The 26,823-nt window shown below is 38.7% G+C and overlaps 1 protein-coding gene across 3 annotated transcripts in view; it reads right to left on the reverse strand.

Moving 5' to 3' along the window:
• Positions 1-26,823, reverse strand: part of LOC109409765 (prominin-like protein) — a 176,830-nt gene that overhangs the window by 84,901 nt on the left and 65,106 nt on the right. For 2 of the 3 annotated variants that reach the window (XM_062854539.1, XM_062854540.1), the window contains one exon: positions 25,703-26,077. The exons of the other annotated variant lie outside the window; for it this stretch is intronic. In XM_062854539.1, the coding sequence (XP_062710523.1) occupies positions 25,703-25,757 (55 nt within the window). In that variant the 5' untranslated portion in view covers positions 25,758-26,077. The remainder of the gene's footprint in view (positions 1-25,702; positions 26,078-26,823) is intronic. 3 annotated transcript variants of the gene reach the window in all.

A 26,823-nucleotide genomic window follows, 5' to 3' on the forward strand; every position in this document is an offset into this window, starting at 1 on the left:
TACGCAACACCCCTCCTTGACGAGTCAACGAGCAATGTGACAAAAGAAGAAAATGAGATTTGTTCCGGCCTTATTTGCACCTATAAAGTTATTTCATTACAAAACGACTATTATGGATGAATAATACGCCGAAGTAGTTTATTTTTGTTCAGTTAATTTCAATTCAGGCTGTTTCGGATGAAGCTATGTTTTTGTCAGCATGTACAGCTGTGCCTAGAACAACTATTTTCCATTGTTGTCGTTTTTTGTCCAATTTGTTTCACCCTATGTCTACTATAGTGAACTTTTAACCGAAATATACTGAAATCGACGAATGTGGTTGGTTTGTGATTTAGGTTATATTTTTCCCATGCCGCTTCTCTCAAAAAGGTGAGTGTCCATTTTGCCCCGTAGCAGAAGATATTTTCAAACTAGATTTTTAATATAAAAAAGAAGAAAATATAAACATATTAAGCATGTAGATACAGCAAAACTACTTGCATGTGTTCTAGAAATATCAGGTTTTAATCGATCTGCAATAAATTACTCACTAAATCTTATTTATAATATGGATTATTTATATTAAAATTATAATTGCCATGCACAAAAAACGGAGGACGCAACTTTTTCGTGTAAAATCAAGTATAATTTTAATTTCGAATGTTTCTTTCCTGAAACTACGTTTTAGATAAATGGACTATAATCTCCATTCATTAAAAGTTCAAAAGAGCTCGCATATTTTAAAATATTGAGGGTGTCCATTCTGCCCCGGGTGTCCATACTGCCCCGTCTACCCCTACACTTAATGGTTAATTTGAAACATTCACTATACAATTATGGTAGTACGATGATATGTAGGTAAGGGTATAAACACTGTTTACAGTAAAAACAGGCATCACGGAAAATAAATCTGAACCATAACACATTCCAACGCGGGTCAGGCCAATGGCTTTCGCCTTTCCAGCCGTTGGGAATACAAATCCACCCAGCTCAGTTGCTGTGCATTTAAATTAACATCGATGCGATATGATACGATACGTGCAAAACATACATAATGATAGTGGCCGGTTGTACTTTTTTTTGCATTTCCGTTCACCGCTCCAGAAGAGGAAACCACGGTTGATTGGCTTTAGGTGAATTCTTCATTCTATATCTATATCCAATCCATGACTGGCCCACTCGATTTTCGGCTGCGTTCACTTTGATCAAAATCAATTTTAATTTAATTTAAGCTAATAGAGAGTACAGTCGAGTCTTCGGTAAGGCTTTGTCTCTCATTATTGATCCACTGCAATTTCTAGGTTGCCTCGTAGTCGAGCTCATTGTTCATATATAGTAACGGATAAACGTAGGAATATCACCTAACAAAAACCATCCAATTGGTTAGAAACAAGGTGGCATCGACGTATAAGAGACACTGTCTTTCCATATTTTGTTTTAAATGAAGGTCCATTAGGGACAGTGCCAGAGCTAAGTGGTCTTTTTCTTCTTTCTTGGCATTACGTCCCAACTGTGACAAAGTCTACTACTCAGTGTAGAGTTCTATGAGCACTTCCACAGTTATTAACTGAGAGCTTCCTCTATCAATGACCCTTTTGCATGTGTATATCGTGTGGCAGGCACGAAAATACTCTATGCCCAAGGAAGTCAAGGAAATTTCAATTACCAAAAGTTCCTGGACCGACCGAAAATCGAACCCGTCACCCTCAGCATGGCCATGCTGAATATCCACGCCTTTACAGCTGTGACTATAGTTAACTGTAACAAGCATTTCCAGAATATAACAAAAAAAACTTTAACAGAAAGACTTTAACAGATAGACTTTTTTGCTTAATTCGTATATCGTGAAGAATACCAGAATTTATTCAATTTGTTTTCGCTGAAAAACAATGCTTTTACAACAAAAACTATATGAGCCTTGATTATATAACACCTATTTGTGATTCATGAATTCTACTTATCAAAGTGTACAACTAACCCAATCACAAGGCATCGTACACAATTTACGTAATGAAGGGAGTGAGTCTACCGCAGCGTTGTGAAAGAGTTAGAGGGGGTTCAAATTGAGTTTTTTTTTTTTGAGTGCCATTTCTAATGTAAAGCGTGCATTTTATGCTACTACATATGTAATCTATCTAACGAACGTCCGTTACCAATATAAGCCTATACTATTTACTCTGCACAGGACATAATAAGCATCCAAAATATAAAAGCTGGCGCTTGTTTGGGTCGCTCTTTTAGGGCTGAGGTTAATGCCCATTATCATAGCTATAGAGAGTTACGTACATCTACCTATTCATTGCAATTTATAGCTCATAACCAGCTTCAATTGGCACAATTGGCATATGATGCGCGAGTAGCTGTGGTGGTTTCAGTACCGCTTCAAACATTTGACACACTGATTAGACTGCCAGGCTGCTTCTGGTAGGTAAGGTACCTTTTGCTACCACAACTGACGACTGGGGCCTCCTCCAAATCATCGCACGTTTCGAAAGCAGAACCAATCGATTACTACCTTTGGTACCCGGCAACCTCACCGGGGCAATGCAGCCTCCGTGGCGAGTGTGCCTAACAGTAGTGAAAACCTCTGAAAGTAGCGAACCCAATCGTCTGGCTAAACGTATTCAATGGCTCTGCTGCTCATGGACAGTCAATGAGTGGTGAAGAAGGATGGGAAGAAGCAAGTTCGGCGAGTTCCCTTTGGCTTCCAAATGCAATAAGTGCAGGTGTGCTGGGAAAAAAGCCCTGTTTAGGTGGCTTCGGGCGATGACAACCAACTAGCAACGGTGGTGAAAGGAACGTGTTTAACGAATTAGAAACTGTCGCCCACCATGGTAGGAGGTGTTGGAGCAACCACTTGCGGCGACTGGGAAACGAAAAGAAAGTTCATCTTGGGTCATGCCGGTTGGTTGTGGAGCTATTAAGTTGATGGAGCTCAAATTGATGACTTTTGATAAACATTTTGACATGATTTAAGGTAATTCCGATGATAATGGTCAGCTTTATTTTGACCCTTTCAGAATGGATAGATGATATTTATCCAATAAGATTTTTTGTATAGAATGACATATAACAGATGGGGTAAGTTCACCAATTTTGGCTAGTCTCCAAACAAAATCTTCAAACAAAATCCTCAATCAACATCCGACATTTTTTTCCAAGCTCTATTTTAGCCTAACTTTCAAGTTCTCGCTGTATTTTGAGTCGTGTAGATACAATACATCTACAATAAGTGAAAGAGAGGATAACTATTCAAGAATAATAAGAAAGTGTTTAGATGACATCTAAGAGTATCGCAAAGCCTATTTCTCTTCTTTTTTTTCTAATTTTTAAAGAGTAGGTGATACTCCAGGAGAAATCTGTTTTGGATCTCTTGGAAAAATATTTGAATATTTGTCAGTAGGATCAACAGTGAGAATATATATAGGAAACATCGAGAAAACTCGCGGAAAGATTTCTGGAAGAACTTCTAATAAAATATCTAGAAGAACTACAATAGAAGTACTTGTAAGACATGTACAATCCTATATTAAAATTCAAGCATCATGTAGCGATTTTATTACATTTATACAACATTATCCATAACTTGAGAGCCAAGGGCTCCTCGACAACTTTGCTGAAGTTCCGAACTTTCTAGGACATCAGAACAAAAAATGTTCCAAATGTTATGCACTAAACAGTATACTGTTGGTATACCCCTTCAGAAGGCCAGCTCCAGGAGGCACGTTATACCCCATTAGGGATATGTGTTCCACCGCGTTACCCGACTAGAAAATCGTGACAAAAGTATAACATAATCAAAACAAATCATGGTATTTATAACTCATTGTGATATAAACATGTACAGCATTATTAGGATTGTACATTTCCCCGAAAACCAGTTCCCCGAATGAAGTTTCCCCGAAAATTAATTCCCCGAAAAACGACTTCCCGAACGAACCGTTTCCCCGAATGGACCGTTTCCCCGAAAAATGTATAATACTATTTTTGGTACTGGTTTCTAATCATTTGCTTGATTAATTCCATTGTCTGAACACGTTATTGAAACGAAATAGCGGAACGTTAGCCTGAGTACAAATTGTGCCAATATGTAGTCTTTAGAAAGATATCAAGATAATGAAATTTTCACACCTCATTAATATTGAGCATTCCCTCTTATCAGGTTTTTTTTTTCATCATGATGCTTCAATGAGATTTGCTCTTCTTTTGAATATGGGTCGTTCTTTTCTGTCGTACTGACTGAAAATGATATGGCACTCAATTAAGAACACGCTCATAATATTTTTTCCTTCTTTTATTCATAGGCTGTTCTTAATTTATTTTTGAATATCCAATCGATGAAAACGCCCTTTAAACGCATAATACGTTTAAAACGAGTCATCGTGATTGTGATAGTAATCTGCTTAAGTTCATTATCATTGTTAAACACATGATCCAGATAACTTAAACTTTAAGAATACTTCAATTCTTGCTTGTGAAGAAAGTCTATGAGCACAATTTTAATGTATATAAACAGGCTTTAAAACGAGAAGTCAAAGGAAATCAATTTGTTTGACAAATAGATTTGAAGCTAAGTACTCTTCATTTTTTTGTAAATCAATGGATCAATCATGACCGAAGTAGCATGTTGAATTGGCATTTCTACAGAACATATTAGTAGTTAGACTGCCGATAACATTTTGAAAGAACGGTATATGATGAGAGAAGGGAGATTCTTTGATGAAGATTTCTACTATAACGCCTATAGAAAAACGAACAGTTTGTCACAAAAAAAAAAAAAACAAAAAAAAATAGCAGCAGTCAAATTACTGATTATTAATTGAGCAATTCAACTTGAAAGAACAGCCTATATTTGAAAGAAGGAAAATTTTATTGAAAGAAAGGTTATCAATCGAGCCATAAAGACGATGCTGGATCTTTAGGCAGAAGTATGTGTAGCCGAAGTACGTTAAGCCGCAGTTCATCAGGCTGAAAGTGTCATTACGCCGGACGGGCATCAGTCCAGTTGAGTTGGAAGTAATGAAAAAACCCAGTTTGATCGTCTCAAAGAAGGTAAACTGCCTTTCTAAGCATATCTGTCCCATGTTGTTCTGCATTTTACCCATGTTTTTCTTAGTAATAGAGCCATTTGAAGTTAATTTGATACTTTTTCCATTTTGCATAACAAATGAATATTCCACGATAACGTTATTAGTTATTAGCATCTCTCTGACATCGATTTTGAGATGGAACATAAGTTAGAGCAGTGGGACAGTATGCGAAGAAAAACAACATGGTACAGATATGCTTAGAACGGCAGTAAATCTGTCATGGGACAGTCAGTGGTTTAATAAATTACTACCGTCAATAAGCTATGCAATATTACAACTAAAAACAACTGCGTATTATAAAAAGAAGCGAAAATTTCAGATGGAATGTTAGCAGAGTGATCAATTAATCATCAGTACTTCAGTAACAGTATAACATAAACATCAAGAAATCATCTATGTGACAAAAGAGAAAAGGATAAAAGAATATTGTAAAATCATGTAAGTATATACCAATATACACAGAATGCCCTATGACTCGAGGAATGCAAAAAAAAAAAACTCAAGGGACTCAAACATCTTCTAGGACTTCGAAAACAAATTCTAATATCGTTTATGAAGAAAATTAGGAAGACGGCCTACTGACCCATTCTACCCTATAAATTTCAGATTAGTAACCCATTCGGCTTAACGTATTTCGGTCTGACGTTCTTTGGCGAAGCGTACTTCGTCCTAAAGACCGGTTCCCCTTAGTTGTGCATTGGATCAATGTTAAATAACATTTGCAATACTCTTTTCGGGAAAACAATACATTCGGGGAAACATTTTTCGGGAAAATGTCGTACAATCATACTTATTGTTTTTAAAACCACATAACTAAATTATACCCTATTTTGTAATAAATGTTGTTTACATTTAGTATAATATAATTAAGTTATATGATTCTCCGTTATTTAGAAAATAATGTTAAAAAATGTATAATTTTTCGATAGATACTAAAATTTATATCAAATTTTGCTATAATTTAGATCTGATTATAACAAAATAGATTATTATCTTGATTAGACCCGAGTACTTTTCGTTACAATTTTAGTTGTTTTAACATAATAATGCCTCTACTTTCCTAGAGAAGCCCCTGGAGGAATTTCTGGCAGAACTCAAAGAGGTGTTTTCTAATGGAAATTTCTAATGGAAAATTGTTCCGTGAAATAACATGGAACCCTACAAATGCTTTATTTTATTTTTAGTTGGCGCCCATCCGCGAAAAATAAAACAGAACACTACAAATGTACAATAATGCACGACTTCACAAATTGACACACACATAAAACATAAATTTGATACAACACTAAATATAAAATTTGGCCTGCCACTCTAATGGGCAACAAGTTACGATCACAGGATGACGAGGTGTCATTTGACGTTTAGGTCCATTAGTCATTCTGGAGTTTGTGTTTTGTTTGGCATTTCACCTTTTAGTTCATAGCATTTGCTGTTTTCATAGCTTGTTTTTGTCTAGGAAAACTAATCCTAATTGGCCATCCCGAATCGGGTTTTAATGCAAGACGGCTGTATTTTGATGTCCGTGCTAGGAACCGTTTGCCTGTTTTGCAGTCATTTATCGCTCGAAATAACCTGGAAGTATGCAATCGCTTTGGTTGCTAGGGCTATTTTTCTCCTGAGTGATGGAAGAACCCTATAAATGCACATTTAAATTGTGAGAATATTCACAAGTTAAAATCGAACATGCAACAGAAAAAAAAACTGGTAACAAAATTTCACAAAATGTGATTAAGAAAAATCTCTAACGTAATGCAGAATAACATTAAAAAAATAAAATTAATCATTCAAAAGAAAGGAAAAAAAGAATACTAGGTACCAAAGCTGGTATGTAAATCCAATTTTCACACTCCCCTAAAATCTATCTTCATACTGGCTTCCTCAATATCAACCTTAGAAAACATAGGGTAATGCTAAGAAGGATCCCAAGAAGAAACATTGAACCAAGCTTGGATAAATTTCTCTAGAAATTCCTTGAGACAAATATGTAGAAAACCATACAATATTTTAGTACCAACATTTCGAAAGGGCCTAACTACTAAATAAATAATCATAAGTAAAAGAGCTAACGATATCCGTCAAACTAAAACTATAAAGGGAGATAAAGCCTGTATCCGCAATAATCGGGACACAGAAGTACGGCTGTAGCTCTGTAGTGAATCGGTAAAATAGGTCAAATAATTGACTGAAAACTCTTTGGTGTATGTTTATTATTTGTGCCAAATTTCATTAAAATCGATGCATTACTTTTAACTGTGGATGAAAAACAAACAGACGTGCTTTTAAGCATTTTGTACAATCATGACCAATTTTCATCCGCATGGTAGATGGTTCTTTTACGCTACAGTTCAAAGTTCTGTGACGATAATTATGAAATTTCATTAGCAGTTATGATACTTATAGAGACACTTTCTTGCAAAATTTCATCAATTTTTATCAATTGGTTTGAAAGCTACTGGTGTTGATAGAGGTGAGTGTTAGTAAAAATTTTTCGGGTTTTCATATGTGATGTTTGCCTATTCATAACTTTTGAATTTCTCTGCCAATTTTCATGAAATTTTCACAGAAGGTAGTTGATTATGTGTATTTTATGTCTGCAAAATTTGATGATTATTGGTATAGTACTTTCAATAGTACAATCGAAACAATAAAGGGTGCTGACTAATTGCTGTCTGAGGGGCTAAAATCACGTTCAGTCCCAATACATGTTTTGATTATAAATTTGTTGATAGTGCATCGATTTTTTTGAAATTTTGCCTATGCAACGAATGTAGATTGAGAGGTTTGTGTTCAAAATTTCAGCCATTTCCTTTGCCAAATTCAAAAGTTGCAGAGCTGGCAAGCAAAACTAGGGGCAGTACAAAATTCAATGGCGCACATTCTACTCTTTCATTTCTACAACAAAAAGTACTGCACCGATTCACATGAAATTTTGTCGATGAAATGAGCACATCTTAAGATGTTATTAGGCCAAATTTGAGCAATTTTAATGTATCTATCACATATTTACAGCTGTATTTCTGTGTCCCGATTATTGCGGATACAGGCTTTACACTAGAAACAAAATGCGCTCTATGCCACACCACACTGTCTCCACTTGTAAGCATCCAATCTCCAAACTCCAATTCCAAGTAGGTCAACGAGCACAACAACACTACAAATGCGAAAAAAGACTCTTGGGAAACATCTCGCATTTTGCTTCTCCTCCCGTTTATCTGTTTTTTTTTGTTGGTCGGGAAAACATACACATAGTAAAACGCTGCAGTTGACTGCGAATGACCACAAGGAAAATCAGGTGGGGAATTGGAGCGGGTACGAATTTGAGAAATAATACAAGCCTTTTTTAGTCTTAAACTTGCACTAATTTAACTACCTCCGGGTTGAGTTTCTTTATCAGATAAGCATTGCTATTACCAATTATATGCAAAAAACACGCAAAGTCTTATCATTCGATGCCGAATAACCACAATAATCTAAACAACCATAAATTCCGAATCTATATGTGACAAAAAAGGAGGAAAATGCCCGAGTAATAAAACTCTAGACAATCACGTCCAATGCCACTTAAATACCCACGATAAGAGAAGATAAGCTTTATTGGTAGCGGCGGAATGCCAGCCAATACCTCGCCCGTTCGTCATCATTGTATCTGACACAAATCGATTGATGCGCGTATTTACCGAACAATTCGCCAGATATACAGCTGGGTCACACTACTGATAGCTCTGACATTCACCATCATTGCAGCTGCGATTGGACGCTCATGATTCACCGACCAGCCAGCCAGCGGACAAACAGTTCATCAAGAGAGAAAGCCAAAAGCCATCCCATCGAACTTTCCCTTTGCCATCAGCACTTCGTCAAATGACACTTTCCACACGAGTTCCCGCTGATTCAGCTCGAATGCACCCCGTCAGTGACAAAAGGTGTATCTGCGCTGCGCTCCCACAATTTCCATGGCGTTGCCCGAAGGCAAATTTGAATTTTATCCAAATTCCCATCCGTCCGTCAGTAACAGCCGACGACAACGATGGCGATGATAATTAAAAAGTGGAGACCTGCAGCGATTCAGGCCCTAACGAATCAAATTTGTCCCTAATAAGAAAAAATCTAATAAAAAAACAATACATAACATTGCAATACAAAAGCAGCAAAATAGCATATAACGTATGGTTTACGCCATACGATGTATCGTGAGTTCAATAGTTTTAATGAATATGTAAAGGTTATTACTTATTGTAACCATCAGAAGGCCGGCTCCAGAGGCACGTTATCCTCCATTTGGGACATTTGTGCCATAAATTTAATTTAATTTAAATTTAATTGTTATTAAATAATATTTTTGTATGGATTGTATTTGTAGGAGTATTTTTATTCGGGATCCAAGCATACCTACCAGGGATGCACCACCGCACCGGAGGGACGTGCGACACTTGACAAATCTCGTTCAAAACGTGTATGGAATGTGTCTCGTCTTCCATCCTTTGCTACCTTCCGACGGCAAAAAAACGGGGACAAAGAAATGTTTTATAGCGTTCCTGACGACGAGTCTACTAGCTATGTTATGACAAATTTACCATACCATACCGAACCAGTCCACTCTCTTCCCGCAGGTTCTTGCGTTCAATCAACGGAAAAATGCATTGGAGCCAACCGCTATATAGCGATTAGAGTCGTCAGAAGTAGTTAGTATGCAGCATGCTAGTATGCATGTGAGCAGTACCTACCCAGTAGTCAGTCAAATACAGAAAGAAAAAAAAATACAAAAAAAACGAAAACAGACGACACACAGAAATAGCTGGTAAGAACCCGGCCGCTGCACGTGTGAGAATATTTAAACGGCGACCGACGATGACGACAACGACGCAGGAGTGCTTGCGGACAATGACATCCACCGAGTCTCGCGCACAGTGGGAATTCGGAAGGAATTACTAAGTGTCTTACCCAGTATGATTTCTCATAGGGAACGATTGAAAATTTAAAAAATGGCTGACTGGAAAATTGAAAAAAAAATCTTTGTAAAAATACTTTTCATTATACTTGCTTTTTTTCGCAATATAGCCTTAGCTTACTTGAGTTTGATTGACCGCCCGTAGATGCTACTCCAGCATCGCCAGACCAGCTACAATCACACAAGGAGCCAATGAGATATCTGCCGGGGACTATAAGCAGGCATCTTCAGTGTGTGAGCGTTGGTGATCTGCTATTTTAGACGACAATGGTGCCTGCCACGTCTGGTTGCAGGTCAATGTGGGTAAGGGGAAGGAAATGATGATTGCAATCATTTGTATTCACATCAGACCGAATATACCTCTGCGTCTGCACAAATTCATGCGGATGTCGGAGTGTTGGTGGATATGGTTGGCAGAGGGTTCACACATTGGTGCGTCGATGCCAGGCGTAAGGTGATAGATTTGGTTGTTTTTTTTATTATTATTCTGAATATGTGCGGCACATTGCATAACTCGTATGCGTTATCTGATAGATACTGTGCAGTTAAAGTTGGAAGCAAGGGAAACGGATTTTGCCAAACCGTTCCTGATTCAAGCAATGCGTATGAACGAATATATGAATGTAAATGAGTTGGATATGTAGAGAAGAGGGAGAAAGTATATAGAAAGATAAAAAGTTGGGATTGAACCCAGGACCTTCTGCATTTGCGACCCTTGCTTTATTCGACAAATTTTCAGATAAAACAACAAGGTAAAAGTCCTCCATACACCATTTTTTGATAGCATGCTTCAGAGCTGAGAAAATAGCAAGTGAGTGTAACTCTTTACAAGTGAGTGTTCCCATCCTTGTTCTTGCGTGATAGGGCTTCATGAGATCTCATCATTCTCATTTTGATTCTACATTTAGGACATTTCGGGCAATGCTCAACTAGAAAACGTGTGTAAACTTCCCTAACAGGGACATAAAAGTGTAGACGTCTCGTATTAAAACGAGATTCACGTCGCCCTTTTACGATTAGAAAGCAACTAACGCTGTGACCAAAAAGGCAACCAGCTAGATAAAACACGATTACAAGATTGACTGATGGGCCAACAACAATTATGAAACCTCGTCATCCTGTTATCGGAAATTGTGATCGACTAGGGTAACAGGGCAAAATTTGTGTTCTGTGTTGTATATGTCCTTATGTGATTCCCTATTTTATTACGCATTTGTAGTGTTCCACTATAAGATACTCATTTTTATGCATTTGTAGTGTTCCATTATATATTCGTAATAACAAATCTCCCAACAATAGTGAACAAGTCGTCGTTGTTTCACCTTTCACGAAGTAAAATGCACCGGTCTACATACTGTACCTCCAATAGGCAGCTGCTGTATCGCATATCACTTTTACTTCAGGGTTTCCAGTTCTACAAAAAGCCCAACGTATAGGAGAAACTATTCGCAGCAGAGCCTAAAATCTTGAGATGTAGAGGTTCCGTAAACGTCTTGAAGTTGATTTTACATGTGTAAAAAGCTTAGCTTTCCCTTTAATAAACTTTAAAAATGTTTATAACTTTATAGAAATTTTTAAATCAAGCCAAAAATGACCATTGCAGAAGTAAACTAAAATGCATTCTAAGCGAGTTATACAGATTTACAATAAATGTTTTCTAATTAAAACAATCAAACAATTGAAAAACACAGATTGGCATAACATGCCGGAATTAAAAGAAAAACAGGTATTATTGAAAATTAATAAGAATTGTTATAAGTTCTAAAGCAAAGGTTCGGCAATGATTTTATTGCCCTTTTCCGGCTATACTAATCGTCCAGTATGTCTGAAATAGACGTAAAAACTGGAAGTATTTTTAGGTAAAACACGTTTAATTGGCAAATCGAGAGATAAATTTGTGAAAAAATACCACTTGTTTTGGTAGGATTCGAACCCACGTCTCCGTATTGCTAGTCTGGCGTTTTAACCAACTAAGCTACAGAACAAGTTAAAGTTAATTTATATTTGTTGCATAGACAAATTTAAAAAAAAATCGATGCGCTATCAACAATTTTATAGTCGAAACATGTATTGGAACTGAACGTGATTTTAACTCCTCACAGCAATTAGTCAGCCAGCACCCTTTATTGTTTCGATTGTACTATCGAAGGTACTATACCAATAATCATCAAATTTTGTAGGCGTAATATACACATAATCAAATCATGAAAATTGGCAGAGAAATCCAAAAGTTATGAATAGGCAAACATCGCACATGACAAACACGAAAAATTTTCAGTAACACTCACCCCTATCAACCACAGTAGCTTTCGAACCAATTGATCAAAATTGATGAAAAAGTGTCTTTATAAGTATCATAACTACTAACGTCGTATTTCTGTGTCCCGATTATTGCGGATACATGCTTTAGGAGCAATTAAATCCAATATAGCGGATCTGGTGTGATGGTTAGAACACTTGACTATCACGCCGAGGACCTGGGATCGAATCCCACTCCCGACAAACTCGCAAAATGTGAGTTCTTCCTTCGGAAGGGAAGTAAATCGTGGGTCCCGAGATGAACTAGCCTAAGGCTAAAAATCTCGTTAATACAGATAAAAAAAAAACAATATAGTATTATAGGATCAAACAGAGATAGAATTTGTCTATTTATCGCTCTTTTGGAGTAGTTTTAAAGGTTGTAAGAGCCAACTATCTACCATTCAAATGATCCATTAGAGTAAGAAATACTGTAGTTATTGTCTAATACAAGAAGCTAACGTTCTGTGCTACATGTACAGTATATGAGAAACTGACCGTTGCTGTGTTCATTGAACTGCTGTGAACCGTTGCATCAGTGATTGTCCCTAGGGATGTAGTACCGGTAGTACCGGTACCGAAAATACCGGTATTACCGACCAAATTTTGGTTCCGAAATACCGGTACTGACTGAGCCTTGGTACCGGTACTTTCGGTACCGCGAAATCTCTCCCGAAGTGCTGAAATCCGGTCATTAGTATAGCCAATATGCAATGGAAATAATTAACAAAAACATTTAAAACTAAGTACTTTGACAAACAAACATGTCATATATTTAACCTTTCTGCAAGTCCAGGGTATCATAGCAATGTTTTGTTTATTGAACATTGAATTTTGGAAATTGATATACTAGCTTAGAGTAAAACTTGTAAGAATAGGGTTTCTTGTTGTTTCTTCAGTTTCTAGAATCCGTTATGAAATCTTCTACTGTCTTAATCTTGCAGCTATCTGATTTTTGTACATGTAAGGATGTTCCTGTTTCATTTTAGACTGCCAAAATACTGCTTGTGTAACTGAGCAGAAGCTAAACAATAGCTCCAAAATCAGATTCATACATTTAATTTCCTTTTTCTTTTCTCTATCTATATTTTTTTGTTTAATTTATTATTTTCTTGTTAGCTTTTATGACATCTTTGAAAACCGGAATTCACCAATGCCTGGTAAATTGTAGGTTTTCTGTGCAAAATAGATTACTCTTCATTTTAGTGACAATTTTCCCGTACCGCAATACCGGTACTCACCAAAAGTGGTCAGTACTGCGACCCCTAATTGTCCCCAAATGACCAACATAGCACCGGCTTCAGACCGACACTGAAATGTGCGTGATGTGAACAGAATTTTTTCTTGAAAAAGTTTAATCGAAAGTTATATTGGGATTTCAGTCGTATTTTCTTCCGGGATTTCTGCAGGAGCCCCTTTAAGGAGTTTTCCTAGAAATGCCCTACGAGTTCTTTGCAAAATTGCTTCTAGAATTTCTCGCAGGAAATTTTCCCGATATTTTTCCATAAGTTTTCCCTAGATGTTTTTTTTTTTCCAAGATGTTTCCCGGGATTTATTGATGAGATTCTTTCGGAAATTTTTCTTGATAACTTTCCAGGTTTGTTTCAAGAGTTCTTCATTGGATTTCTCCAGGAGTGCTTGTCAGGTTTTTTACAGATTTTTTCCCTAGAATAAACCAGGGATTTTTTCCTAAATTCTTTCCGGGATTATTAGAGATCCTCATGAAATTCTTTACAGAATTTCACTCATCAGTCTCCCTGGAACTTCTGTCCGAGTTGTTGTTTTTTTTCAATTCTTCCCGTATTTCTTTACGGGATTTTAACCGGATTTTCTTTCACGAAATTTTTCATAGCTCTGTGAGTTTTTCTTGGGAGTACCGTCGTGCGGGGCTTCTTTATACACTTTTTCATGGTTTTTCAACTTTATGACATTATAACTTCCAGAGTAGTGAATAAATTTCCACAATTTTTAAACACAATAATCGTGAGTATGTATGTAGAATGTATGCAAATTTTGAGCTAAATCCATCAATAAACAAAAAAGTTGTTAATACACCAATCGAACACATCTCATATAGAACTGGATGGGGGCTACTTTGGACATGTTTAACTATAATAAAACTGCATTTAAAATTCCTGGGTTGTTTAGAAAACTACATTGTACCAATACTGTAGCATACTATATCGTACATGCTTTCAATAAATATATGCGTTTTTAGATGGTTGCAGCGTGATATTGTAATATAAACAGCCTTAAAATAGGGACCATTAATCCTTTTTTTAGGTGAAAAGGTCATTTATAATGTATAACGATTCAAATATTCGATTGTATATGCTACGTTGATACATTTTGAATGAATTGATCAACCCCATGAAATTTGTGAACTGTAGAAACAATGCATAGAGAGCAAATGTTCTGATACGTTATATATATTTTATTGGTTTATTCGATGTTTTTTCGCGTCCTGACAAGCAATAAAGGATCTGATTGAAAAACAATTTCAACCAAATGAAGGGGAAAATATTGCTTCATAATAGTCCCAAAGACATCAAACAGATTTGAACCATATTTTGAATTCAAAAAATCCATATTCAAAAGTGTCCAAAGTAGCCCCGCACGACGGTACTTACGCAATTGTTTGGGGAAAATAAAAAAAAAACATCTGGAATTTCTGTGGGAATCCAGCAAAAAAACGGAAGATACTTCTACATCAGTCCGACAGAAACCTCGGCAAATCAGAAGAGATCCGTTACAAGTTCTGAGAGAAGTTTGGAGAGAAAAAAAATCGAAATACTTGGGGCTCTGTTTGAAAAAGAATCCGGAGAAATCCCAGAAGTAATCTCGGAAGAAGTTCCCGAAAGAGTGCCAAGACGAAATTCTCCGGAAGAAAATATTGAAGAAATCTGGCAATAATCCCGGGAGAAGTTTTGAATGGAATCGAATACGAAATTCTGAGAGATGTGCCAGGACGATATCTTGGAAGAAATGCAAGGAAAAACCCGGTTCCAAAGTTGTCAATCAACATGTCCAAATCTCGATTTATTTTTGCGTTTAGAATTCCTCTAAAACTGGTACAACTAATTATGCGTGACCTTATTTTTTTGTGAAATGCTAAAAAGCGTTAATACAGAATGTTTCCTGTACTTAGGTACAATTTTCATCTATTTTGTGTGAAATGTGTAAAGTATGTAAATCAGAGATTCAATAAAAACTATCCTTGCAAGAATTATGCTATAAATTTTAGAGAGAATCCCTCCTGAGGACGTTTACCAGAAAATTTATAATTCCTCTCGATAGAAATTCAAAACGTCGCACGTCTCTTCTTAGGATATTCTACTCTAAAACACATTTTAGACCAGTGTCATGGTAAAATCTGAGTTTATTTTTTTTTTATCTGTGACGGTTCTTTTCAGGAATTCCTCGAAGGATTCTTTCATGCGTTTCTTCAGGAATTCCTCCAAAAAATCTCAATACATTCTTCTGGAAGTTCCTCCAGGAGGCTTCCTGGAAGATCCTCAGATATTCCTCCACGGGTGGGATCACAAACTTCTCTACAGATATTTAGAAACCTACCTTCATGGATTCTTTCAGATTTTTTTCCGGCGAACCTTAAAAAATCCCTCCAAAGATTCTTTTATGAGTTTCTTTACAAATCACTTCAGAATTTATTTCTTGACGTTTCCCAAGGAATATCTCAAGAATATTTCTTCTTGGAATTACTGCACAGCATTCTCCAGTTTTTCAGGGTTTTTCTTTTTGTGATTCCTTTATGAATACTTCACAAGTTCTTCTAGTGAAATTGTATTAGCGAGTTGTATCCACTAATACCATGCAGACATTGTGCAAAAAACTCTTTCAAGAATCCAGAAGTATGTCCAGTAGTCCTTCAACAATTCATTAGGGGATTTATTTAATTTTGTTAGTACCTTTGTCCACAATTTCTGCACGAATTTCCGATGAATTGTTTTCAAGGATTCCTTCAGAAACTTCTTAATGAATTTATTCATCAGGAAATTTTTAAACATTTCTGTCGAAATTATTTCCGATAACCCTTCTAGAATAACTACTACATGTTTTATGTAATTTTTAAACTACTTCTGTAAATATCTGTGGAGTAATATCTTAAAGAATTTCCGGAAGAATCTCCAAAGGAATCCCACGAAATATTTTTGAAAAAATCGCAGGAGGCAATCCAAAGAGAAACCTTCTATGCATTTCTTCGGTAGCCCCTGACGATATTTTTCAAGGGATTCCTTGGAAGAAAGTCATGGAAAAAATGTTTGATGCAATCTCTTACCTTACATTCATGAAAAATCCTTAAACTACTGAAGGGGTCTTAAGTGATATTTCAGATGGAATTCTTTAGTAGGCTTTAGATGAAATCCATGGAGGAATTTCTGAAAGAATCCTTGGAGGCATTTTTGAATAAATTGTTTATCTTATTCCTGAAGATTATGTGAAAGAATTCCAAGGAATTTTCTGCACACTACGAAAAAATCAGAATTGCGCGTGATGCAAATTTATTGCACAGAACGTAAGCAATTTAATGACGTAAATTTATAGGTCTTTAGACTTAATAATATGTCATTCTTGTAAAATTTAGTTTAATGTGGCGTAAACAATTTGTCAATCGTGCATCATTACGTTTCATATGACGAAAAATACAGTTAAATGTAAAAGAAAATTATGTCGCTTGGGCGTTTATGGAAAATTTATGGAGGAACTTAAAACACCTCTAAAAAATATTTCTGATGGTAAGTGTAGAATTAGCATAAATCAAAATAAAATAAAAAATCTGAAGGAACATTTCAATTTTTATCCCAGAATCCTTGGAGAAATTTCTGAAAGAATTCTGGACTTTTTATTTTGTAAAAATAAAACACTGTTGGAATGTCAGAAATCCATAGATGTTTTTCTGAAAGAATCCCCGGAGAAATTTCTGGAATAATCCATGAGGGAGTTTTTCAAGCATGGAGTTTTTTTAGAAGAGTTTATGGTGCAATTTCAAGAGGGTCCTGTATAGGAATTTCTGAAGATTTTTTTTTTAAGATTTAGTTTATTTATTATCGTGCATTAAAATACTATTTACAATAACTGGTTTATACTTCGCAATTCAAAGCAAACACTAATTCATTTACATCGATTCTAACATGAATATTTATATAGCATATGTAGCAAACGAATAGTTTTAGGACTTTTGTTCTAATATTCAGTCCTACACCGTACAGAGTAGGCCGCAAAAGATCTTCGAACGATATTCTTCGCCAGTTGTTCAGGATCGCCATCAACTTCCTCTGAAACGCATTCCAAGCTGTCACCACACGTGGACACCTGCTGTACTTGTGTTGAAGTGTTTCAGGTACTGCACCACAATGCACACAGTTTTCTCCATCCGCGCGCCCTATTCTGTGCATTAGCTGCCGATGCTCTTGCTTTTGGTTCACCATCAGATACAGTTCACTGCGAGTCGATGCTGGAAGCCGTTTCGATGCAATGTTTCGCCACACTCGAGTCCAGTTCATGTTCGGGATATTCTGCACTACCTTTGGGAGGTCCGTTTGATCCAAATAGAACCGATGAATGAGATCGGCGGAGGGATTATCTCGGATTTGAGGTGGCAAATTTGGATAATTGAGAATAATTAACTTCAAGCAAGGATAGTCTGGTAGAGGATTAGCTGGAGTAGGATTATCTGGGAAAATGAAGGATTTGTAGTATGCCATGGAATCGATCTCTCGTATGCACCTGTTGATGAGCAACGCTTTGCATTTCAGCAACGGGATATGCAATTTTAGTCCACCTTGCTCTACATTTCGCGCCAGTTGGTGCATCGGTACACGTGCCGGAATGCCGCTCCACAGAAAACTGCCCATTTTTGCCGTGATTTTACTCGTATGTACAGCATACGGAAGAAGAATTGATGAGATGTACCACATTTTGGAACTGATGAAAGTGTTCAGGACTGTTACTTTCTGGTGCAATGGGAGCCTACGCAAACTGTGCAACCATACATGTTGCGAAAATTTCGTCACCAAGCTGTCCCAGTTTAGTTTAATCATAAGCCTGATGGAATTGACAAAGAACACTCCGAGAATTTTTAACTTGTATTCGGTAGACACCCACGGTATTCTCATTGGGTTACCATCAATCAACCCAACGTCGATGGCTTTCGTCTTCCCCCAGTTGAGTTTTGCTCCGGCAGTTTGTTCGAATTGGAAAAACAGCTCTCGGATTCTCTCAAGCTTGGCTGGTGACGTCACTATAACGGTGATGTCATCTGCGTAACCAACCACCAAATCGTTTCCACACACTTGTTCCAGTTGTTTCATCAGTGGATGCAGGTACAATACAAATAGATGCATCGACAGCGGATCACCCTGCCTGACCGAACGCTGTATCGGTATAGGTGCTGATAGGTGACCATTTACAAGTAGGCGTGATGAGGACAGTTCACCTATTCGCGCCAGTAGTTGCACGAGACGAGAGTTGAAGCCCAGTGAAGTCATGGTAGTGTGCAGAAAAGTTGTCCTCACCCGATCAAACGCACTTTCGAGGTCGAATGAGACCAGCTTGCCTCTCTGTTTTCGACCGATCAGCATGGCAATTCTATCCTTCAGTGAGAGTACTGCCTGAAAGATATTACGATCGGAATTTGAGCATTTCTGACTGTCGGTGAGTATACGATTGTTTTGCATCACGTTCTCGAGCCTACCCTTCAGGACACGCGAGAGGATTTTATAGTCCACATTTAGTAGCGAGATCGGTCGATACGAACGAACAGAGTTATCAGTTCCTTTCTTTTTCACCATGACTATCACCCCGTTGACAAATTCCGGTGGAAAGTTTTGTGATATTGCCTCATTCAATACGAGATTGATTTCTCGATGGATGGTGTCAAATGTGCGAAGGTAGAACTCCTTCGGGATGCCATCAGGTCCTGGTGATTTTCTGTTTGCGCTTGTTTTGATGGCCGAAAATATCTCGGCCGTAGTAATTTCGCTCATACAGGCTTGATTGTGGATATCATAAGGCAATCCATGAGACAGATGCGATCAGCTGATTTATTTTGTTTACCATGTATTTTTGACATCCGACGATCGGGGTGACAGTTCAACACAAAGGAATTTGTTAAGCACCAACAACACTTGACGAAACTTTGTTAAGTACCGTATGCGTGATAATGTTTGCACCATCGTACAAATAAGGTACCCATGTCACCTGTACACACAATGTCTTGGTTTTTATTGCATGCACGTAAGCTCTAACTCATATCACAGTAGGTTGCGGGTAAAAAAATCCGATTTCTTAAGTTTAAAGTTTGCACCATGAAGGGGTAGCAGCGGTAGTCGGGATTTGTCCACGCGCAAATGTTAAAAAAGACATTTCAGGAGTGTTCAGGAGAACCGTAAAACGATCTTAGACCGAAAAAAAGCAAGGGCAACTATTCCCGAAGGTGTCCACTGGTCGTCCAAGGTTAACATGGATTAAGAAAGCTATCGCTGCCACCAAAAATAAGATTTGGGTGAATTATATGCGCTGAATGAGAAAAATGGCAAAGAAACGCTAAATCAGTGACTAAATGGCATGGCATATCGAAAAGGAAAATTACGGTGGCCTTTATGATCCTTCGACCATAGAAAAAAAACTTACATTGTTACCAATGGCATCCAGGAGCTACGAGTAGCACCATATAAGAAAGTCTTGAATTTGCCCGAACGCAACCTCCGTTTTTTTCGATTTCCGAAAAACTATCGATCCGTACCAAATTCCAGAATCAATAGTTATCATAACTTTTGTTTGTGTGTCAATGTCTACACCATTAGGCAATGTCAAAATAAAAAAAATAAATTCAAAAATTGTTAATATTGACTTTGACTCTACCACGGATACTTTTCGACGTTTGCGCGTGGACAAATCACGAGCTAGGTTGCCACTTAGTCATTATGCAAGTGTAAAACTAAGAAATCAACACTTTTTATTCACAGTCTACTATGATATGAGTTATAGCTTAAATGCCTGCAAATAAAACCAATACATTGTCTTCACAAGTAAAACTGGAATTTTATTTAACGATGGTGCAAACATTATCACGCATACGGTAGTACTCACACTGTGTTTACATTTTGGCTGTCAACCCCATCGCGAAAAGTCGTCATGGATTGCCTTATTGCAAGGAATCACTCTCTCACAACGAAACGCGACGTTCTCAGCCTGCTCATCTCCTCGCTCTGAATACAGACTTTGGAAATGTGTAAACAGATGTTGCATAATAGAATCCGGTTGCTCGATCACCTCATCGTTTTCACCACGCAGTTGAGTGATAACGGTCCTCTATCGTCTCCTCTCTCCTAGCTGGAACGTTGACAGTGGCTCCCCAGCAACGTAAGTTTCATTGATGCGCACAAAGTTTTCCGTGAAATTACGCTGAAGGGCCAGCATTTGCGCTTTATGCGGTTGATTGTGGCCAACATGCATCGGTTTTGAAAATATCGGTCGTACGCTATCTTAGCTCGGCGTAAAGCCGTTGATGCTCGTGGTGGAAACCTTCGAAAGATTCTTTCGATTTCCATCGAAAAAAAGCTTTTATTTTAGGTTTAGCGTACGATATCCACCATGTTATCCACGAAGGATAATTCCGGCGTTCTCGAGTCCAAAACTGCCATCGAGTTTCGAATTCGCGAATATTGCTTGCGGTTAGCAAGTGGGGGCGCAGGGACCAAAAGCCGGTGCCATGGGGACGGCCGAGGGAGGGTAGGCATAGACGGACTGTCACGGCTAAATGATCAGAGAAAGTGCAGAAGTGTCGTTCGGTATCTCTCAGCTGCTCACAAAGTCCACCACTAACGTAAACGCGATCCAGCCGGGATGCCGAATTGTGTGTGATGTAGGTAGGACCTGGAGTGCGAGATCGAAGCTTCACCCATACATCGTGGAGCTGAGCTTGTTGAACGGTGGCTTGCAGTGCTGGGCTAAAGTTGTTACTCGTTGAATCACACTGTCATAGGACGCTGTTGAAATCTCCTGCCAATAGGGCACTGCATTGTTTTGATTTTATATGGGGTTTTGACGTTTCTTGGCCTTGTTGTGTACAAAATTTCTGTAAGAGTGAAAGAGAAGGAAGAACTTCATGCAGTGCCCCATATTACGTGTTCGGTACCATGACGAAGATAGTACGCGATAGTGTTGTTGAAGAAGCGCTCTCTTTCCGCACGCATTGCTGTCCCGGATGGGGCGTACACGTTGCAAAGTGTTGTGTTGTTTATCTGAAGAGCTATCAGTCTACCGTCGAGGCTTTTCTCCACCGTGGAGAAGCGCATATGCTCTTTCAGTGCGATCGCCGTCCCTCTCCTCATGTGGTCTACGTTGCAGATGACATTGTAGCCCGGCAAACAGAACTGCTCAAACCTCCTGGAAAAAAATGACGTCAAGATCCATCGAGCGAACAAAGTTGCGGAGAGCGTTGATTTTGGTAGTATTAGTTATCGTGTTTATATTTATTGTGACAAAGTTGTACGATGTGAAATCTATAATACTAAGACATCACCATCGTTCGTGTTTTCGCTGAGGTCGTTTCTGGGTTTCTTTCCAGGAGGTCGTCTGCGAGATCTTCTGCTGCTCGCCGAAGTGGACGACTCATCAGTCTCATTTTCGATGCCATCTGGAGAAGCTGGTCTGCGTGTACTGACGCATAAGAGGGAGTTCTCGGCTGGGACGTCCAAAGACTTGAGTGGAGGGAGTGGAGGGAAGTCTGTTTCCGAATGCAGTTGCTTTCGGGTTTTGCTTGTATTTGCCGTTGCCGGCGGGGGCATAGCCAATGATTCTGGTGTCGATTCTGCTAGCGATTGAGCGTTTTGCGACTTCGGATCCTTCGTGGTGTTGGTAGGGCCTCGTACGGTTGATACTTTCGGTTCTGTTGGCTTTGGACCGGACTGTTTTTGTCGCCCTGGTTTGGATAAAGTCTGCTTCGTTACGTTTGCGTACGATTTTTGGACAAGCAGCTTTTTGTTCTGCACACATGTAATCCCGTTGTGCACAAATTCACTGCAATGTTTGCAAGTTTGTTGCTGTCCGAAGTAAAACAGACTAGTCGTTTCTCCGTCAATTGTGACGAAGGATGGAATGTTTTCGTGTACCATCATTCGTACGACTCGAATGCCCGTCGGGATGCCGCCAAACAGATATTTGTCGTCCCACATCAGCTCGTGTATGGAGAGCACTTCACCGTATCCAGATAGGAAATCGATGATGCACTCGTTCGTTACGTCCTCCGATAGGTCCGTAAGTTTTACCTCCACAGCTCCATCTTCCAATAGGATTCGTAGCGGGTAGGCCTTTCCATCAACCTCCGTCGAATGCTTGTTGTCGTGTTCGGCAACTATTCGTTGAGCCACTTCTAGCTGCCTCACCTTCACGAACGCACAACCTAGGCTTCGACTTGTCTGGATTCTCGCGACATCTTCGCGAGTTAATCCGAGTACAGATCCCACAAAATGGTGGAGCTCTTGATAACTTGGTTTTCTTGGGACTTTCGAATAGTCGATTCGAAAGGTATTTTCGCGCCGACTCATCGCGGAACCTGATACGCGGCGACGTGGAACGCGACGCGAAGTGGCTCGGCGACGACCAACGATGAAAATATAGATATTTTCGTATACTCCGTAGACTAACTTCGGAAAGCACGACTGCTTCGCTCGGAAATTGAGCGTCAACTGAAGATTGCATGGAATATATGCCTTCAAAAATGTCGTTCGTAAAATGCTATAAAAAATCTTCCAAGAGATGAACAAAGAATATGTAGGAGGATGTGTTTGTGAACAAAATAAGATCACCGCCAAGATTTTTTTAATAATTCGTTATGGTTTACAAAAGAGACTGGCTCAATACTTAGAATAGATAGTGTTGCTGTAGAAATCACTTAAGTAAATCACATTAAAATGTAACGAAAGGTATACAAGAAGAATTCCAGAAATATACATCCAATATGCAGAAGAAAAAACAATAGAAACTGTTTAAAAATTACTATCAGGTTTAAATAGGTAGTTCGTAAAGTGTTGGCGAGAAAAAATCTTTGTCGTTTTCTCATCGGCATAGACAACATCGGATGTTGTAGCAAGTCTGCAAGAAAAATAATATCTATGAATTATCCCATTTTAAAATAACATTTTTTTTATTTATTTTTTTGTCAATCTCCCATAATCCCCAAAAGAACCGAATTCTTTCCGAAAGATAGCTTGAATTTCAAAATGCATAAATGTGCCTCTGCCACACCGCCACCATTTCCTACTCAGTCACTTCTGTCGACTAATCGTAGATATGGTAGGTAGGTATCATAGCCAGAGCAAGATGCGAGGAAATATTTGCTATTCAAAAGCAGCGATAACGGCATGGCCTGGCGCTGCCACTGCTGCCGGGTTCGGTCACCAAAACGAATTAGCTTCGGCGCTCCGTCAGTGAATCACGCCAAGCAAGAGCGCACCTACCAACCCATGTACATGTCAAGTCCAACATAAATTTTTCTCATTTTTGGGGACCCCGGGAAAAAAGGTTCGGAATTCAGATATGCTATAATAACTAAACAGTCTATTGGTGATAGCGCTTTAATGTTATGGTAAGCCTCAGAGACCAACATTTCAACCGAACAAATGAAATCTATGTACCTTGTGTGTTGCAGGATCAAGTTCGAAACAGTCGCAATAAACCTCATCGTACGTTGTACTGTATTTCCTCTGAGTATTTTCATTAGGCATCCGGGAATCCCGCATTCAAAATTGCTACACCGCAGCAGTGTTATGGCTGTTGAAGGGAATGAGGTTTTTGAAAAATTTACAAAACAGGAACCGAACCAGACGGTTTTGCGTAATTATCACTGCTCTGGTTCAGAGTGAGTCTGCGCAGCGCCATTCAAAAATCCCATCAATTCAATTTGTCCATAACGCGTTGGGTAAGGCTCAGGCAGGAGTGTCTTCCTCGCACATTTCACATTCACTGTCATGTAACGGAAAGCACACGTCGTGACAGTCGGAGAAGCATTGAAATCCGAATTCATAAATCGCCGTCATCCGAAGCAGGGCACGGCGACGGCGCGACTTGAATGACGCTGGATATTGCTCGAGTGACAGACGGTTTACATACACCGTACCACCGGGCATGGCATGCAGGCGGCGGCATAACGTTCGTCATCGCATATCTGCAAATTGTTTCCCTTTTAAGTGATTTGGGCAATACAGCTGAACCAGAGTGACGACGATTCAATTTAACGAAAGTCATCAACAATCGCAAAAAAGGGAAAGCTTATCCGGAGAAGCGGCTAGCCGGAATATGGTTCATTAGCGTATGTGTTTCCTCAACAAAGTGATTATTGTTAATTAGTGACTGTTCGTTTTCGAAGTTATAGGGTGCACCGTAGATGATACGTGACTAAACTTCGATTGGATACCAATCCGGATAAAGCATTGGAGCAAGATGATGATGGCAGTTTGTGATGAATGATAAAATGTGGAAATCGTGTATGTCGTTAGAATCATGTATCTATCTACATTCTGCAATACGTCGACACGTGGCCCCTTATGTTGTTTGAAATTGTTTGAATAGTTAATCTCAGATGGCAGGCAAAATCCTTTGTTGTGGAGCCTTTTTAAAGCCCTCTTAAAACTTCCGTAGAAACATTCGGCATTCATGAAACTTTCCAGACAGCTCCCCCAAACATTCCCAGACTACCAAAGTAGGATGTTCTCGGTTTCATCCAATCTCACAACAAGCAAGCAAGAAAGGGGCACTCACTTAACCGAGTTTTACCCTTAGTTTTAGCACCCATCCATCTAGGCAGGGAGACGCACATCATCGTTTAATTATGATTCATCGCCACTGTCGTTGATGGTCTCTCTGTCTTCATCATACCACATGTCGAGCACCTTCTCCTTTATCGCGAAGTAGGTATCTGTCTCCATGATGATGTCGAACAGAAAATTCAGTCGGTCGGTGTCGACGATGACTGATGTGGGTGCGATTTGCTTGGAAAGGCATTATATTTCATTTGTTTCAATTGCCTGGACAGATTTTGTTTACACTAGATAGCACTTGATAAAATTCTCTACGACGAGCCGCAGTTGATGTTTAGTCTAACTCACTTCCAGGCTGGTTCGTTTGATGCCTGGCATTGGGCGATTTTGAATCGATGTTTTCAAATCAACCGGTTTTGATTACTGGATTCCGATAAAAGAATCATTTTACATTCGGAAATTAAATCGAAGTAGAAACACTGATTCAAAACGGCTTCAATAATATCGGTCTTCAATGGAAACACCCCCAATGCTGACAACGATATCATCAAATGACTGTATCAAACAGACAGTTGGTTCACAATCGCAAAACTCTATCACCTACTAACCTAGTGGCATGTGCGGGTGTAGGCTTGCAGGTAAACTTCCGCTCGAATGACACATCACCGTTGGTTGTAGCCTTTGTGTCTTTGCGTGTGATCCTGATGATCGTCGTCGCAAAGGAAGTTCTTCGCGTGTGAAAAAATCTAGGTCCAAGGCGCCACCACCACGACCACGAGGTGGCTGTCTTTCGGAAGATTACCCTAACGACCTACCCTATCGTGTTGTCGTGTGTAGAAGAGCATAATCATCGGTAATTAGTGTTAAGTGGCCTTGTCGTCCGTTTCGGTTTGAATCGCGCTTGGATGTAGTGAAGCTATCAGGTTTACAAGCGGTTTCGGTGCACGAGAATGGTCATTATCAATAATCGCAGAAATACACACCTGAAAAAAGGAAAGAAAAAAAGATATAAATGACTATATTCTTGACAGAAATCCAATGGTCTACTCAAAAATCATTTTGGAGAAAGCGAATATTTTGCCTTTTTAATCAAGTCAAAGGAAATCCTGTTCTGTGTTACCCAAGGACCTTCTAATGCTGGTGATAGGAACTGTCTTGATGAATTAATACAGGGTGTCTGTCTACTCATAATACCAGATAAAATTCCATGAATTTAACAGATTTTTCCAGAAGGGAGGGGGATTTTCAAAGTAAAAATTACCCAAAACAAATAGATTAGAAATCTACTTCGTCTTATGCACTAATTCCCATCATATTAGAAGAGAAATAGCCAATAAAAAGCAAAACGATGTATACTATCAATAACCAGTCCCTATAGCATTAGAAATCAAAATTCCACTCCACTTACGACTTGATTTTTTTTCTCGTTTTGCGTACGATGAAGGCAACCGCACCAAAGCAGCAGCTAGCCGAATTGTTTTTTATCACCGTTCAATTTTCGGTTCGCCAGATTCACTCGTCAAAGCAACCTTCAATTCAAGCCCCACAAAAGATCTGTGCCGCCTCAAAGTTGGATTTCACTACTGCAGAATGCAGCAAAAGCTATTCATTTAATAAAATAAATCACTTTTTCCCGTCGGTAAAATGCAAACAACAAGTTGGCTTCGTCCAAGGATGATGCGAGCAAATGTGTACATGGGTTTTCTGCATACGAAACAGAGTATTTCAC

This window comes from Aedes albopictus, chromosome 2 (genome assembly GCF_035046485.1).
Source record: "Aedes albopictus strain Foshan chromosome 2, AalbF5, whole genome shotgun sequence".
Classification (NCBI taxonomy): Eukaryota; Metazoa; Arthropoda; class Insecta; order Diptera; family Culicidae; genus Aedes; species Aedes albopictus.